Here is a 17,061-nt window from a genome sequence, read left to right on the forward strand (position 1 = left end):
GTTTTTAGGTAATATGACTCATGAGAATGATCTTGGGGAATTGATGGCTTACTGATCATAAATGCTGAGGTTACTGTGAAAAATCACGCATACACCACCTAGTGATGAAAATATTACCTGCTTTAGAACTGAAAGGGTTAATAAAGAGACATCACAAAAGTGTTAATAAAAATAATATTTCCAGAATATTAAAGTACACTGAAAGTGATTTAAAAGTCTGAAGTTACTTTCTCATTTATCAATTATGTATATTCAATTACATCTTGACAGTTCAAGGGTTGAGTGAAACTGATTGGGTATTCATGCAAATATTTTAGGAAACTTGTGTACTTAAGGTAAGACTGGTGAAATGCCCAATCTAGAGATGATACAGAGCTCAACTGAGCAACAGTAAAACAGTTTCTGTGTGGTTACATTCAGAGCCCCTGTTCTTGACTTCTGTACTCACCTATCAGCCTCTTATAGGACAGACAAAGGCAATATTAGCCTGTGCCTTTTTTTTTTTTTTTTTTTGGCTTCTTTTCTGAGCTCTTGATATATACTGAGGCCATCGAAATTCTTAAATTCAGGCTTCGTCATAAGAGTCAAGATCCTCTTCTTCCCGGGATATACGTGGTACTCTGCAAAAGCTCTGACGTCTGCTTCTAAAAATCAGGTACTTGTAATTTCTCGGATACTCATTCTATTTCTTAACATATGTTTTTTAGAATTTTGAGGGAAATTAAATTAAAGAAACAAAAGTTACACAGTCAAAGGCAGATTGATACATCCATATGTAGGTACAAATATTTTATATATATATTTGTATTTTCCTTTTTTAAAAAATATTTTATTAATTTTTTATTTTTTATAAACATATATTTTTATCCCCAGGGGTACAGGTCTGTGAATCACCAGGTTTACACACTTCACAGCACTCATGTGATATATATGTATATATCTGTATCTCTATATTTTTCATTTGGAAGAAAAGGGAATAAAATTGTGAGTAACTGAGCAGGGAAAGAGGACAGAGAGGAAAAAAAGGGAGAAAGTACTGAAGAAAAGAGAGATGCCAGGAGGGAAATGAGGGGTGCTTCAGTAATCTTAGAGAAGCTATTCTAATTATTATTATTTGTTTTAGTAATTTTATTGCTATAGTCACTGTTATTATTTGATATGACATTTTACGACCCTAGAAATTGTTAAGTGATATGAAATAGGAGCTTAAAGAAAACAGATAAAAAAATACAGAACAATCAAGGTAAAGCATAATTAACCTTCCCATAGGAGGTGTTCTGTGATTATGAAGAACTTGGAGATAGTATCTTCTGGTAAGAGAGAGAGAGAGAGAAAAGAAAACCTCACATTGATTCTCTTCTAATTTTCTAAAATGTTTTAATCAAGAAAAAATGTTTCTCAACGTCTTCCCAAATAAGTGCATAGAACATTATCTTTGAAGATAAATTTAACTGTTTTTATTATTGCATAAAGAAATCAAACGATTAGGCAATCACAAACATTAGTAAGACATATCAAGGAATTCATAGTACATGGGGGAGATATCAATGGAAGTGAGAGAAGGGGAAATGATTGGTAGAATGTGACAAGGAGTAATGAGAAAAGCTATAAGAAGAGATTGTTATTGAAGGATCTGGGGGTTTTTATTAAAGGTGGTGGCATCTGATTTACAGATTGCATAAGCTCAAATTATAATAAGTAAATAATGGGGGAAAATGTACCAGAGAAGGAAGAATTTGAATAAAACATGCAGGTTGGAAAAGTGCATTTGTTCAGTTGAAAAAGAGTTAAGTGTATCCATGGGATTATGGGAAGCTGGGGACTGGTGGTGTGAAGGATGGGATGGACAGGGGCGGGAGCAGGTGAGGCTGTTGGAGGAATCTGACGCCAGCTTGTAAAGATGAACTTCATCCTCCTGACTTCGATAAGGCCACAGTGTCATATTTTGCACTTCTACTTATCTGTGAATGATATTTGTGTAATTTTAATTATGGATGAATAATAGCAAAGAGACTGAAAGTGACATACCATACTAACCCATGAACTAATTTTTTAAAGAATTTATATATTTTTTCCATACTTAAACCATTTTCATGTTTTTGTAGTCTTGTTCTAATAGCTAGTGATTTGAGTTCATCCCCAGCGCTGTTTTATTCGACACTAATTTTACCTACTGATTTCACAATTTACATGAATTGAAAATACATTTTCCTGTTCGTTTTTGTTGTATCTCTGCTTTTCAGTAATGAGTGAATTAACTGTAACATATTCTGATTTGCGACTTCAACCTTCATCTCAGCCACAGAGAAGACAAAGGCTTGCAACTTCTGAAAGAAAAAGTTCTTTTCCTTGTAAGCACCAAGGTATGTGTGCTTTCTGCATTTTCTTATTTTAAATTGGGTTAAAATATACCAAATTATGCGTTATCATGCTCACATGTATATACATGCACACATATATATACTTTAAATGTTTATCTTTTACTAAACAAGGAAAATCAACAATTTTGAGGACAGATTAGACTTCTTTTCCTATGAGGTTCAATAATTTTAACTACCCTGTAAACATTAAATTGATGTTTGGATGACTGACATATATGAAGATCAAATTCTGTCATTTACCATTTTCTGTCATTTAAAAATATCAATACTATATAATAGAAGATTTAGGAAATTGAGAAGTGAGAAAATGTACAGTTAATTTCATTATCCTATTACAGTTGCTGTGATTTGAGGAGTTCCCCCCCACCTGTTTTCTTGATTTATGTATTTGTAGCATAGTGCAAAGTGTCTTTTTCAAGTACCTTGCTTCTATCTTGACATGCACACTACAAAGTGATCATTCTTCTAGTACGTATGATGATGTGGAGTTTGATCATTTTCCTATCACTTGAAATTTGTTTTACTTGGCATTTTCACTGTTGCTAATTTGCATTCTTCAAATATTTTAAATCAATATGTGGAATGATCAGAAATGCACGACATATTATTTTACTAGTTGTAATTTGTTTTATAATAAGTGGATATTCATAACTTTGGGTAAGATCTCCTCTTTTAAACTGGGGCTGAATTGATTATCTTCCAACTTTTTATTTTTTTTTTAAGATTTTATTTATTTATTTATTTATTTGACAGAGAGAAATCACAAGTAGATGGAGAGACAGGCAGAGAGAGAGAGAGGAGGAAGCAGGCTCCCTGCTGAGCAGAGAGCCCGATGCGGGACTCGATCCCAGAACCCTGAGATCATGACCTGAGCCGAAGGCAGTGGCTTAACCCACTGAGCCACCCAGTTGCCCCTATCTTCCAACTTTTTAGAGAGTTAATTATTATAATAATATTTGTGATATACACATTTATCATGTGATAAGTGAGGAAATACCTTCAAATTTTCCTTAATATGTTGTTAACATTTAAAAAACAGTTAAAAAACTTTTGCATCTTATATGCTCTTCCTATAATGTATTCAGAAATTCTTGACTTCTGATTTGTATGGGAAACTTTATTAATGAAATTATTATTTGCGTAACTGTGTGACTATATGCAAAAGAACTTACTTCACTATCACTTTTGCTTTTCTATATGTCAAAACAGAATGACTTAGAGTCATTATATTGCCTTTTGATTTTTGAACTTAACAATACATTTTAGTTTTTCACTGTTTATAAAGTGTTGTCGCATATGTAAATCAGTAACAAAAGAACTCCATGAGCTAAGTTTCATTTTCATACCCAATGTTCCACCATAAGCAAAGAGTCATGATGGTTAGTTAAGTGGCATATGTGGGACATTAGAGTCTGCAGTTGTTGGAACTCAGTCCTTACCTACAAAGTCCAAAGCTTTTTCTCCTTACAGATGGCTTTCAACTAACTTTTCTAAGAAGGTGCCTTATGTTTTTCTGCCTTTCTAATTTTAACTAAGTTTCTTAAAATACCTTCCTTGACACATGCAATGATAAACACTTCACATTGTGAAATTAGGAATTATTGAGAGAGAGTGGGGAGAGAGAGCATGAGTGTGAGGAGGGGCAGAAGGGGAGGGAGAGAGAGAATTTCAGGCAGACTCGATTTACATTTACATAGTGATTCAACCTTTTTTTTTTTTTTTTTTTTTGCTTTAAATATTATCTACATGCTAATGACTCGAAATTTATAGCCATCTGAATTTCAGGCTGACTACACAGTATCCCAGTCCAAATTGCTTCTTGAAAGTTAATAGAAATCTCAAACGTATATTCCAAACTAAACTCCTGATGTTGTCCCCCTAAATGCTCTCTTGTATTTTTCCCCACTTAGGTTAGTTACAACTTCATGCTTTCAGTTATTCACAACAAAAAACTTGAAATGCTTCCTTAATTCATCTTTTTTTCCTCACAAGCTGCATTGATACATCCTGTCGGCCTTTTGTTTACAATTTCAAAATTTCACCATGTTCACTACCTTGCTGCAAGCTGCCGTTTTCTGTTCTCTATTGTTCTGGTAGACTGGTCTTCATTCTGTCCTTAAACATCTTTCCACGTTCACATTGTCTTCCTCATTCCATTTATGAGTAGCAAAGAGCTTCCAGTTGAAACATGAGTCAGATTGTCTTTCCTTGGCTCAAATGCCCCCCATGGTTTCCTAGTTCACTCAGAAAAAAAGCTAGTCTACTCTAAGCTACCCAAGGTCTAGGTCCTGTTGGACACCTAGGTTTCATATTTTCCCTGTCTGTTATTAATAATTGTTGATGCTTACTGTTCATGACTATAACCAGGAACTCTTCTAAGGATTTAAAATATTATAATGTGTTCAACTCCTTCAATAATACTATAGGTTGTGTATTACTATCACTATTTTACAGAGGAGGAAACTATGACAAAGAAAAATTAAGTAAATTGCCCAGATCGTGGGTCTAGTAAGTGGCCTGTACACCATTGCCTATATATTTAACCTAAGCATTATTCTGTATTGACTAATTCATGACCATCCCTCTATCCACTTTATAACTTTCAAAACAATTTTTTCATCTCTGCTTTTCATTCTTTTTTTTAAGTTTATATATTTTACTTCTTTACTGATTTTTAAAAAATGATTTTATTTACTTTGACAGAGAGACAGAGTGTTGGGGAGAGAAGCAGAGGGAAAGAGAGAGAGAGAGAGAGTCTCAAGTAGACTCCACACTGAGCACAGACCCTGAGATCATGACCTGAGCTTAAATCGAGAGTCAAAGGACCAATGGACTGAGCTACCCAGGCAACCTTCTTTACTGATTTTTAAAAGGATTTCAGCATAGAACAGTGATTGATTTCCCAAATGACTCTCAGTCCTTAAGGAGTGCTTATGGAGACTGAGTGAATTTGATATTTTAGTTATTATCCATTTCATAGGGAGATCTCAATTCTATCTCAATTTAGTGCATTCATGTAAAGACGTCTGATTCTCCACCTGAAACATCCATCTCTGACCTGAGACTTCTGTGAAATATTATAATCCCTACTTCTGATCAGTTTTCTGATTTTTGCTTGATGTTATTGACATATTACAAATATCTTAATTAGCCTTAAGTTTAATCCATCCTTCTGAAACATTTCTCTCTACCATTAGTTCAAGGGTTGTGCAATCTTAGTAAGATGGCATGCCTAATCAGACCCGGGGTAAGGATTTAAAAATCTAGGTTGAAGGTGGATAATGAAAGGATATTCTAAGTGTAACCAAATAAATTCTGCTGATGCCCACCTTGTGAGGGAAATGTCCAGGGCCCAGTTTTTCTTAGAAACACATCTAAAATAGTAAAACCAAACAAACAAAAGAAGTTTCAGAAGAATTTTAATTTTAATGTGCTTTGGAGGGGGTTTTATTTATAACCTATAGCAATCTTTCTCACAGTTGATTTCTTTACCTTTTTGCCCTCTTCTCTTACAGGGTAAATATTCTCTAAAAACTATCCTTATGCATATCTTCCTAAATTGAATAACATCACTTTCCTAAGACTTTGATATTTCTATCTCTACTCATATAGCTCAATTGAACTCCTTATTATGTAAATTATTTTTTATTTATTTGCTTTATTTCATTTTTTTAAAAGACTTTATTTTTTTGACAGATGGAGATCACAAGTAGGCAGAGAAGCAGGCAGAGAGAGAGGAGGAAGCAGGCTCCTCGCTGAGCAGAGAGCCTGATGTGGGGCTCGATCCCAGGACCCTGGGATCATGACTTGAGCCAAAGGCAGAGGCTTTAACCCACTGAGCCACCCAAGCACCACTTTGTTTCAATTTTTTAAGAATATCCACTCACTTTTTTAAAAATAAAATCACTGGGTAAACATTTTCTCTAGATATTGGAAAAGAGGGATAAAAATAACCCAAGTAAAGACAATATTCACTTGGTGTAGAGGTTGGGGAGGCAAATGGAAGGGATAGTCACATATTTATAAGCAGGCTCTCCATCATGACCACGTAAAAGTTTGCACAAATGTGAGGTTTGAAGTGAAACATGAAATTCAGTCAGATGAATGCGGGCTGGCCCCAAATGCACTGTCATTCACTGATTCTACTCTGACAAGTGGATTTTGATAATATTGGAGACAAGAATGCAAATTCAAGAAATCCAAGTTCAGGGAATTTAAGAAGAAAGATATATGTAGTGTCACGTTTTGGAACACAGGTCAAGAAGATCCAAAAGGTAAAATCATCAGTATGATCATAGTGACAGTCAGGAGGTTTTACCTTCTGCCTCGATCCTGCCTACCGGTGATAGAATTTCCATTTTATGCTTCTTATAAATTCTGCTGTCTTTACTGATGTGACCCATATGTTTATGCCAGTTTCATTCCCCCATAAGATGCTTTAACCTGTCAGTCACCATTCTTTGAAATTCCCTGTCTAGAAATTACAACTGATTTATCTCCAGACCTAGTTTTCAATGCCTTATTGTTTAAAAATGTGTTCCACTTAATGTAGAGTTTATTGCTCAGGCAGGTTTTCTCTCCCTTCCTCTGTGGCATCTGATCTGTACTCGTGGATCTTGTGTGAGGCAGTTCCCAATCTCTTACCCATTTGAAATGCTTCACTTTGTACCATTTTAGGATCCTGAGCATAAGTTGTTTTTGTTTGTTTGTTTATTTTTTTATTTTTTGTTTTTTGTTTCTTCTCTGGAAGCAGGTGACTTTTGTCCATTTTCAGTGCAGGGTATACAGCAGGCTGGCCTTCCACTTTTTCCTCCACTAGCAAAAGAACATTTCCTAGAATGGAAGATGCAGTGGGAAGTGATGCAGCATTTTATTTCTCCTTCCCCAGTGGTGGCTTGTCTTTCTCAAGGTCTTGGAGCCAGGACACTCTGGGCACCAGATGGGTTTTATGTTTTTCCCCCAGAAGCAGGCATTTATCACCTTTTACTCAGAACCAAGAGCAGGGATGATCTCTAGGTTTATCCACTACACCCACAAACTTTGGCACACCTTGTAGACTGTGCCACAGAAAGGGGAGTCTCTCAGGTCTTCTGAACTTTCCTCATCTCTCCACAAACACCCAGGAAAAGACAATGGAGAATCACTGGCAACCAGATGTGAACTCCAATTGGCCTAGAGCTGCAAGCAATTCTAAAGCCTCGTGATATTTGTTAAAATTCTTTCATGACATTATGGTTGCCACTTTTTCTCCTACGTTTTCTCAAAAGCTAAATAGTGCTTTCTGTATTTTCGATAGAAACCTTGGAGGGCTTATTCCCTCTTTAGAATTCGGCTCATCTGACTGCTTTTTGAATTCAGTGATCTTATTCATTGAAAATGAATTATGATTTTACAGATTACCCTCCTTTCCCCCACTTTTAGTATGGTGAGCCACGTTGTCGTACAATTTACTACACCTAAAATAGAAGCAGGACTCTGAGTAAACAGCTATTACTCACACGTTTTATTCATCTCTTTCTACAGATCTTTGTACTCCATCTCCATGGAAATTCATTGCAGTGATTCCGTGGATCATTTGCCTGATGCTTACTTGGTCTGTTGGAATCTTAGCCACAATGTGTAAGTCACTATATAAAACAGAAATCTGCTTTTCCATTACTCACATAATGAAATCTGTTGAAAATAAGGTATTTTTTGTCAATTCAGTTTCTTTTCTTTTCTTTTTTTAAGATTTTATTTATTTGACAGAGAGAAATCACAAGTAGACGGAGAGGCAGGCAAAGAGAGAGAGGGAAGCAGGCTCCCTGCTGAGCAGAGAACCCGATGCGGGACTCAATCCCAGGACCCTGAGATCATGACCTGAGCCGAAGGCAGCGGCTTAACCCACTGAGCCACCCAGGCACCCCTGTCAATTCAGTTTCTTGACCATGAATAATATTTGGGCACAGAACTGAAGATTACTTTTTAGAGACATATCAAATTGTCCATTTTTAAGCATATCAGGAACTCTGTGAAATGCCTTATTATTTGTTCTTGTATTTCTTTTGCCCAAAAATATATATTTTTTAAACTTCTCTATGAAAAACTTGCTCACACTTTCCTTTGCTCACAAATTTCCCTCTTTCAGCTGCTATATGAACTTGTCAAACTTGTATTGTCAGTTGATTTTATGTTTATGACTCTATTATACTTCAGTTCCTTGAAGCAAGTCATGTTTCATTAATGATTTTTATATCCAAATTTAGTACAGTGTCTTGCACATAGGAATGCCCAGTTATTGTTATTTTTGAGTTTAAAACTGACCTTTCTGATTGATTTTTCTTCAGTGCATCAGAAATCATGTCAAGGAGAAGGATATCCAGGAAATCTCTCCTCTAACAAGGAAGCAAATAAAACATTTCAAAGTATGAATGAAATCTACTTGTATATCAAAAAGTATTTTCCATGTAATATATATATATATATATATACTATATAGATATTATCTCTCTCTCTCTCTCTATATATATATATATATATAATTTACACACTCAAAATGAGGGCACTATCAAATGGTGACCTAAGGTTGAACAAAATACTCTGTATTTTGACAGTGCATTGTTGATTTTTATTGGGGAGATATCTATTTGTGATTTATTTATACATTTCCTCATTGTCTAACTTTTGAAACTTCCAGCCTTTTAAAACAATGAATTTTGGAACACTGAAAAAAAATAAATTAAAAAAAACTAGTTTTTTTTAATTTATATGTATATAACTATACAACTGTAGTTGTATAGTTACTGTATTACATATTTTTCATCTTGAACACAAAGAATATTGTGTTGATATTTTTAAGAGATATGCATTAGATATGTTTTGGTATACTTCAAATTTTGTGATTTGAAAAATATATTTCTTTTTGCAACTAAAGAATTGTTTTATGCAACTAAAGAATCATTGAACACTACATGAAAAACCAATGATGTACTATATGTGGGCTAACTGAACATGGTAAAAAAGTTAAAATAAAAATAGATAAATACTCCTTAATATGCATCTTATGAATCTTGAAGACTAAAATGTTTTCAATGAGGTGAATTATTACTTTAGTACAAATGTAATACTAAATTTAAGTGCATAAAGTTTATAATGAAAAACTCAAATAATATTTGTTTGTAGAGGGTATATTTACTGTATGAACTTATTGTATGTGACTTGCACTGATGGAAAGCATTCTCTTTTATTATATTTTTTTAATAGTTCAGAGTTATCCTACGTGTTCAAACAACTGGCATCAATATGGAGAATATTGTTACTATTTTTCAAGGGACATACTTCCTTGGGAAAAATGTAATCATTATTGCATTGGTTTAGAGTCAAGCTTTCTTATATTGAATACGGAAGAAGAGATGGTAATTACAGTACTTTGTTTCATAAATTCCAGTATCTGAAAGTTTTAAGAATGATAGCAATCTATCATTCAAGTTTCCTATTCTACTGAAACACTTTCTATATTTTAGTCTATATTAGAGTCAGAGTCAGAGAGTCAGAGAGAGTCAGAAATAGAGAAACACTTTCTATATTGTAGCAGAGACTATACTGCTGAAAGTGTATTTCAAGAATGCTTGAGTGGCTTTCCTCAGTACTTAGGATAAGGTACAAATAACAGACTGCCATTTGCAGTCTGAACCCTATTTCTCTGGTCTTCTTTGCTGATAGACTCTCTACCACACTGTTCTAAGGGAAGCACACAGTGGTCTCCATCTATATAGAAGCTCTTTAAATTCATCATGGTCCACTGTTCTCTTTCATGTCCTTGTCCCATCTGTCTGTGACATGTTTCATCTCCTTTACCTCCCACCCAAACTGTCTTCTCTTGATTAATGCCTCACATTTTTAAGATTTTAACTTATTAGGTAATCCCTTCGGAAAAAGTCTTGGTTCATCAAGGCCTGTTAAAATCACCTGCTAATTTTCCTTCTTTGATCTTGTATTTTCATTCGTGTCCTATGGATCACTGTTTATTATATAGACTCAATTAAGGTTTCATTTTCAAGAACCTAATTAAAATGACTACAGATATATGACTTTTGCAGTCCATAACTTAAGAAAATGCTTAGAACATAATGTTTACTGAAAAAAAAATTGCTTGGTGAACAAATGAGTCATTAACTACTGCATCCCTTTGTCTATGGATAAAAAAATCTAGGGTTAATTCCTCCAGATTCCTTTTATACATTAGAGCAAAGAATTCACAGGGAAGTCTATACATGAAACATTTTTGAGCCATTATATTCTTTTTCAGGGAATGTTCTTCTTTTTAATTTATTTTCCTCACTCCACAGAATTTTGTATTAAAATTGTCAAAGATGCAATGTGGTCTACGTGAAGCAAAGTTTTGGATCAGTTTATACTACAACAATAAGAAATTAAAATGGGTCTGGCTAGATGGCACAGTTGTTACCCTGCACAAGTAAGTTTCTTGCTGTTTTAAAATTTTAGTCCAGAATAATGTTCTTTTCTTTGAAATCTAAATATTTAGTGTGGATATGGACAGATGTTAGATTTTGTAATAGCTATCTTTAATAAATCAACTAGGAAAAGACAGGAGAGATGGACAGAAGAGAGTCAAAAAGGGAGACAGAAGGGAGTACTAAACAATTTTACTTTCATAACTTATTTCAATTGTTTATTAGTTCATGACTAAGGTATTATAATTTTGCATTTTGTTAAATGGTTATTAAATAAACAAACTAGTACAAGATTATATTAGATCTGTCACTTTAACTTTCATGTGGTTTGTTTGACTCTAATACATGTACATAATGAATTTTCTTACAGTGTACATCCCACCTTTCTGGGACACACCAAATGTATTTTCTACTTGTTTGCTACTTGCTTTCTACTTCTTTGCCATCGTAACAAATCATCACAAACTGAGTAGTTCAAAAGAACAGAAATTTATTCCCTCACAGGTTAGGCTGTCAGATGTCTGAAATCAGGGTATTGGTGGAGTTGGTTTTTTCTAGAAGCTTCATTCTCCTGAAGGAGCTAGCTAAACTTTTCCAGGGAGAAAATTATTTATTATAGGGGATTAACAACAAATTTGTAATATTATATATACTATAGAACTTGTTTACCAAAATGCTAATGTATAAAGAGAATATTGTAAATCTCAGTGAAAATGGAATATATCCTTAAATCCCCTGAGGCCACATTGATGGCAGTTCTTGACCTAATTCAAATGTATACCTTCAGTTTCACATTGCTACCTTCGTTGCATTTCTGTGTGCCCATTTCTCTCTGCACAATCTAATATTGGATTTAGGGCCCAATCCAATATGATTTCTTTGTAATTCTTAACTCAATTCTACCTATAAAGAACCTATTTCCAAATAATGTCACATTCTGAGTTCTGGGTAAGCATGAATTTTAGGGACAGACTATTTAGTCCATACACTATCTAAAAAAGATTTCTAGGCTTTAACTCAGAGGATTTTATTAGGCTATCTAGAAGTGGGAGGTATAAAATTGCATTCTAAAGAAGAGTTCAATAAAATTTTAATACACTGGATATCACAAATATTTTGATCATGGCATGGAAACTTCTCTGGACTTCTTCATCCAATGTGAAATTAATGTGAAATCAAACCATTAACAATTGAATGAAGTGGTGGAGAGAAGAAACTTCACATCACTAGTGACAACATTAGCTAGAATAAGTGATTCAAATATTAACAATAAAATTCTCCTACTGATATGTTTGACAAAGCCAAATATTCTTATAAAACTCTCCTGAAAAAGTGGTAACAACTGTCTACAATTCTATATACAGTTAGCAATTTTATTATCAGATTATGGATGCAATAGTGGCTGAAGGCTTGAAACAATACAATGATTCTGAATCAACACATTGAATATTAGGTGTCCACACCTCCACTACATGCTGTACTCTATTGTATCATAAACACATTTTTGAAAAAACTAAAAAAAAAACCAAACACCACATTTATGAAACTTAGTGATAATTATGCAAAGAGAGAATTAATTTTGAAAATCAGAAAAATTGTAATATGTTGCTTTGATGGATTATATTTTTTAATCATGTCTTTCCAATCTACCATTCTCATTTAAACATTTATTTCAGACACCTGTATATATAATACACAGTCAAATATATTACAAAAAACGTTTGTAGCCATCAAACTATAAAACTGGTGATAAAAATCTTAAAAAAAAAAAAGCGGAGGCGGGGAGCCTGGGTGGCTCAGTCATTAGACATCTGCCTTTGGCTCAGGTCATGATCCCAAGGTCCTGGAATCGAGCCCCACATCAGGCTCCCTGGTCAGCAGGAAACTTACTTCTCCCTCTCCCACCCCCCCTGCTTGTGTTCCTTCTCTCGCAGTGTTTCTCTGTTAAATAAATAAAATCTTAAAAAACAAAAACAAAAACTGGTGAAACTTCCCATCCTGTATTTACCAATTAAGTATCTGATTCACTGTATTTATCATTACTCTTCATGTCCATGTTTCCTTTTTTATGTTTCATGCTTTGTAATTGATGCTTTCTGTCTCCAGCCTGGGTCCCTATTTGTTGGTATTTCATTTCATTTCCTGTGAATACTTCTCTACATGATTCCCTATGTGATTCCTAACATGACCAGTAGACCACTTTGTGTGTTAAAGCCAGGTTAGCAAGATTTGGGGAAATACCAAAATTGTAATACCCTGGTTTCCCAGTTTTAACTTCCAGAGTTTAATATAATAAGTAATTTATAACACAGACTCTGAAGCTAACCTGCCTGGATTTACATCTGGGTTCTGCCACTTGGGTGGTCATGGTCTTGTTATTCAAACATCCTTGTTATTCAAACGTATGCTCCTCTTCAGGAATTACAGCACATATTTTGAATCCCTCTGATCCTCACTGATGTATTCATATACTTGATCTTCTGAAATTGTTGCTAATACTTACTAACAATGAGGATTCTGGTCTTTACTCTGGAAGAAACAAGCTAAATTTTTCCAGGAAAAAATGAACTTTTATTGATGAATAATGTTGTGTTGTATGTGCAACAGAAAGTATTTTTCAGACTGCTAATGTACAAAAGAACCATCGTAAACCTCTGTGAAAATGAAAACTACTCTGAAATTGCCTGAGGTCGCAGAGATGATTGCCAGAATTAAAGGCAGTGTTACCATCCCAGTTCCAGATTTAATATTAAATTTTGATGATACTTAATATATTCCTTATTTGCATTGTTAGAGAACCAGAATGCCACATTCTGCATCTTTCTTTCTTTTTTTTTTTTTAAGATTTTATTTATTTATTTGACAGAGAGAGAGATCACAAGTAGGCAGAGGCAGGCAGAGAGAGAGGGGAAGAAGGCTCCCTGCTGAACAGAGAGCCCGGATTCAGATTCAGGGCTCAATCTCAGGACCCTGAGACCACGACCCGAACTGAAGTCAGAGGTTTAACCCACTGAGCCACCCAGGCACCCCAACATTTCTGTTTCTTTATAAGTATATTGGAACATTATGGATCTAAAAAAATACAGTTGAAATGTAAAGCAAATGTAAGAATTAATGGAAGGTATTTCCTCTTCTAGGCTTCAAATTCAAGGACTTAAGAATGCTAACAATAAATGTGTACATATAAAACATGGCCAGGTGGTTGCTGAAGATTGCCAGAATAATGGTTATTGTATCTGCAAGAAGATAATATATTTGGATTAAGTAAAATATATCAGAAAGAAAAAAAAAATGGAAAAGAAACACCTGGAAGGGGAGGTGAATCATGAGAGACTATGGACTCTGAAAAACAATCTGAGGGGTTTGAAGTGGTGGGGGAGTGGGAGGTCGGGGTACCAGGTGGTGGGTATTATAGAGGGCACGGATTGCATGGAGCACTGGGTGTGGTGAAAAAATAATGATACTGTTATGCTGAAAATAAATAAATGAAAAAAAAAAGAAAGAAAAAAAGAAACACCTGAAATTCCCCAGTGTGATGACTTCAACCATGAAAACTACTTACTTAGCTGAAATTAGATGTCATTAAATATTGAAGTCTACCTATTATTATTCGCCTTCAATTCATAATATATTGATAAGAAAAATCTGTGTTCTGAGGTGGTTGACCAATCCAGCAGGGGAATCCCAGGGCCATTCCAGGTTTTCCCCTAGCCCCATTGGCTGAAGCCACAAGAATGGCACAGATATGAAAGTAAAAGTGTATAAACTACCCCCTTTGTTTGTGCTCAGGGCTCAGACCTTGAGGGATTACTCCCCTCTGGGCCTTCTGGCTTAAAATAAACTTCCCACCCTCCGAAGTCTCCAGTGCCACTTTTTTTTTTTTTTTTGGTCAGGATCTGTGTTCCTGTCTGTGTTCTATAACAATATAACAGGATAAATACAATTAATAATATATTTATAACATGGAATAATAAAAAAGAAAATAAGGAATGCGAAGGAACATTTTGGGACAGAGGTAGTCAGTAAATCACATTTTTATGACACTCAAATATTCTAGTTCTTTTAAAATAAATATTGTCACTTCAGTGTTATATTCCTGTGTAGGTTTATATAACATGCCAGTCTTCCTTTGCCTCCTTACAGTCATATTTTAGAGGAACGGATGATCAGGATAAGAAGATAAAATTGCCTGAAAAAATGAATTCCAAGGAAAAATTACAGTTTTGGTAAGATAGAAAATAATGACTTAAAAGTGGTTATAGAAAAAAATAATAAAAGCAGTGATAGAGAGCCAGAAAATGCTAACTTTGTTAGCCACACAAGTTACAGAGTGTGGAAATAGGTAGTCTCCACTGGAGTGAAATAAATGGACAGAATTTACTTCATTCAAAAACAAAATTTACTTCATTTTTCCTGCCATTGGTCAGGCACTGAATTTTAAGTGCTGGAGATAACTAGTTGTACAAATCAACGAATTATGTCTGCTTTCATGGAGCTTACAAATTAGAGAATAAGAGAAACATTAATAAAGTAACCACATTAATAAAACTACAATTCAAATAAGTACTTAGAAAGGGATTATCAGATTTTAACAAAGAACCGGATCTAGACTAAAAATTTAGTGAAGACCTTTCTGATATTACTATGTTTCTATCCATATGGATAGATCTGAGAAATAAATAATTTAGTAACAAATGAGGGAGGGAATCCAGAAGGAAAGAAGTATGCCAGAGAGAAAAACAAACAGCTTGTAGGAAGGCTTTGTGTTGGAATGAAGATCAGGATGGCTGGATCCCAGAGCTGGAAGGGAAAAATGGCCTGAGGCCACCTAGGAGGTGAAAGAAAGAAACAAGGAATCACAGAACTTTAAAAATTGTAAGAAAGATGGACTTCCTCAAGGTACTCTCAATCCTTTTAACTCATCCAAACTGCCAGAAGGTGTAATAGAGCAGAGAACCCAAACCTGTATACATTCACAGAGTTGCCCGAACCCCCAGATGACATGAGCTATAGACAAAAATTATTAGATACCGAAGCAGTACAACTCTTCTAACAGTAGTGAAGCAAAATTAATTTCTATTTTACGTGATAGAATAAATAAATAGAATAAATAAAGAGCACAACTTTAATAAAAATTTAAAATAAGCTTTTTAAGAAGTCCTCATGGGATACAGGAGAATATCAGTAATATAAAGCAAAGGCTCCATAGATAACATTTTCGCTTCCAGATAAACTATAGTTGGTAAAGAAAAGTCAAAATGAGAAAAGAAGAAGGATTTTTTATATAGGTTTTTGAAAATGCAGTTTTTTAGACATTAAAGATCTATGGAATGATGATTAAATAAGCCCAAATTCCAGAGCAGAGTTCTATCAGCAATCTGGTACTGTTGTTGTTTTTGTATTTTTGTGGAGAAGATTTTGGCAAAGTCAGAGAAACTATGTCTGGGATAAGAAACTGACAAAACTTGTAGTGGTTACATGGGTTAGCATGACAGTACTGGAGATTTGACAGTCCTCACATCAAGTTTCTCACAGGCCATTTGGTAGATTTTTTTTTGTTTTGTTTTTTCGTTTGGTAGATCTTGAGACAAAACAGAGAAGACTGTGTAGCAAAGTCAAAAGATTCAGTGTTGTATGGAGGTGTGGAATCACTATATTTTACAAGCAAAACTAACATTACCCTGTATGTTAACTAACTAGAACTTAAATAAGAACTTAAAAAATGATTCTAAGAAAAATAAACCTTATGAAGTTTTAGTTTTCAGGAAACAAGGACTAGACAGAAGGAGCTATAAACAGGGGTGCTTGGGTGGCTCAGTGGGTTAAAGCTTCTGCCTTTGGCTCAGGTCATGATCCCAGGGTCCTGGGATGGAGCCCCGCATCAGGCTCTCTGCTCAGCAGGGAGCCTACTTCCCCTCTCACTCTCTGCCTGCCTTTCCGCCTACTTGTGATCTCTCTCTGTCAAATAAATAAATAAATACATTAAAAAAAGAAAAAAAGGAGCTATAAACAAACTAAAAACAGTGTATGAGAGTCAGTGAAGTCTGTAGCATAGTCATAATTGACGATAATAACTGTGTTTGAAAATAGCCAGAAGCTGAGAAACTAAGTGTGTCCCTTGGCAGAAGGCCATAGCTTCGGAACAGAAAAACCAGTGGGGATTTTACTGTTCACAAAGAAGCAAATGTCAAAACTGAAGGATTATGGGATTTTAAAAACATGGTTGG

General features: G+C 34.7%; 1 protein-coding gene across 1 annotated transcript; it reads left to right on the forward strand.

The window, feature by feature from the left end:
• Positions 1-358: 358 nt before the first annotated feature.
• Positions 359-14,126, forward strand: LOC309868481 (natural killer cells antigen CD94-like). Its single transcript, XM_082738401.1, has 7 exons — positions 359-655; positions 2,244-2,363; positions 7,905-8,000; positions 8,708-8,785; positions 9,624-9,775; positions 10,709-10,836; positions 13,972-14,126. The coding sequence occupies exons 2-7, from the start codon at positions 2,246-2,248 to the stop codon at positions 14,096-14,098; spliced, it is 699 nt and encodes a 232-aa protein (XP_082594527.1). The 5' UTR covers positions 359-655; positions 2,244-2,245; the 3' UTR covers positions 14,099-14,126.
• The last annotated feature ends 2,935 nt before the right edge of the window (positions 14,127-17,061 follow it).

This window comes from Mustela nivalis, assembly GCF_964662115.1.
Source record: "Mustela nivalis genome assembly, chromosome: 7".
In the NCBI taxonomy this organism is placed as follows: Eukaryota; Metazoa; Chordata; class Mammalia; order Carnivora; family Mustelidae; genus Mustela; species Mustela nivalis.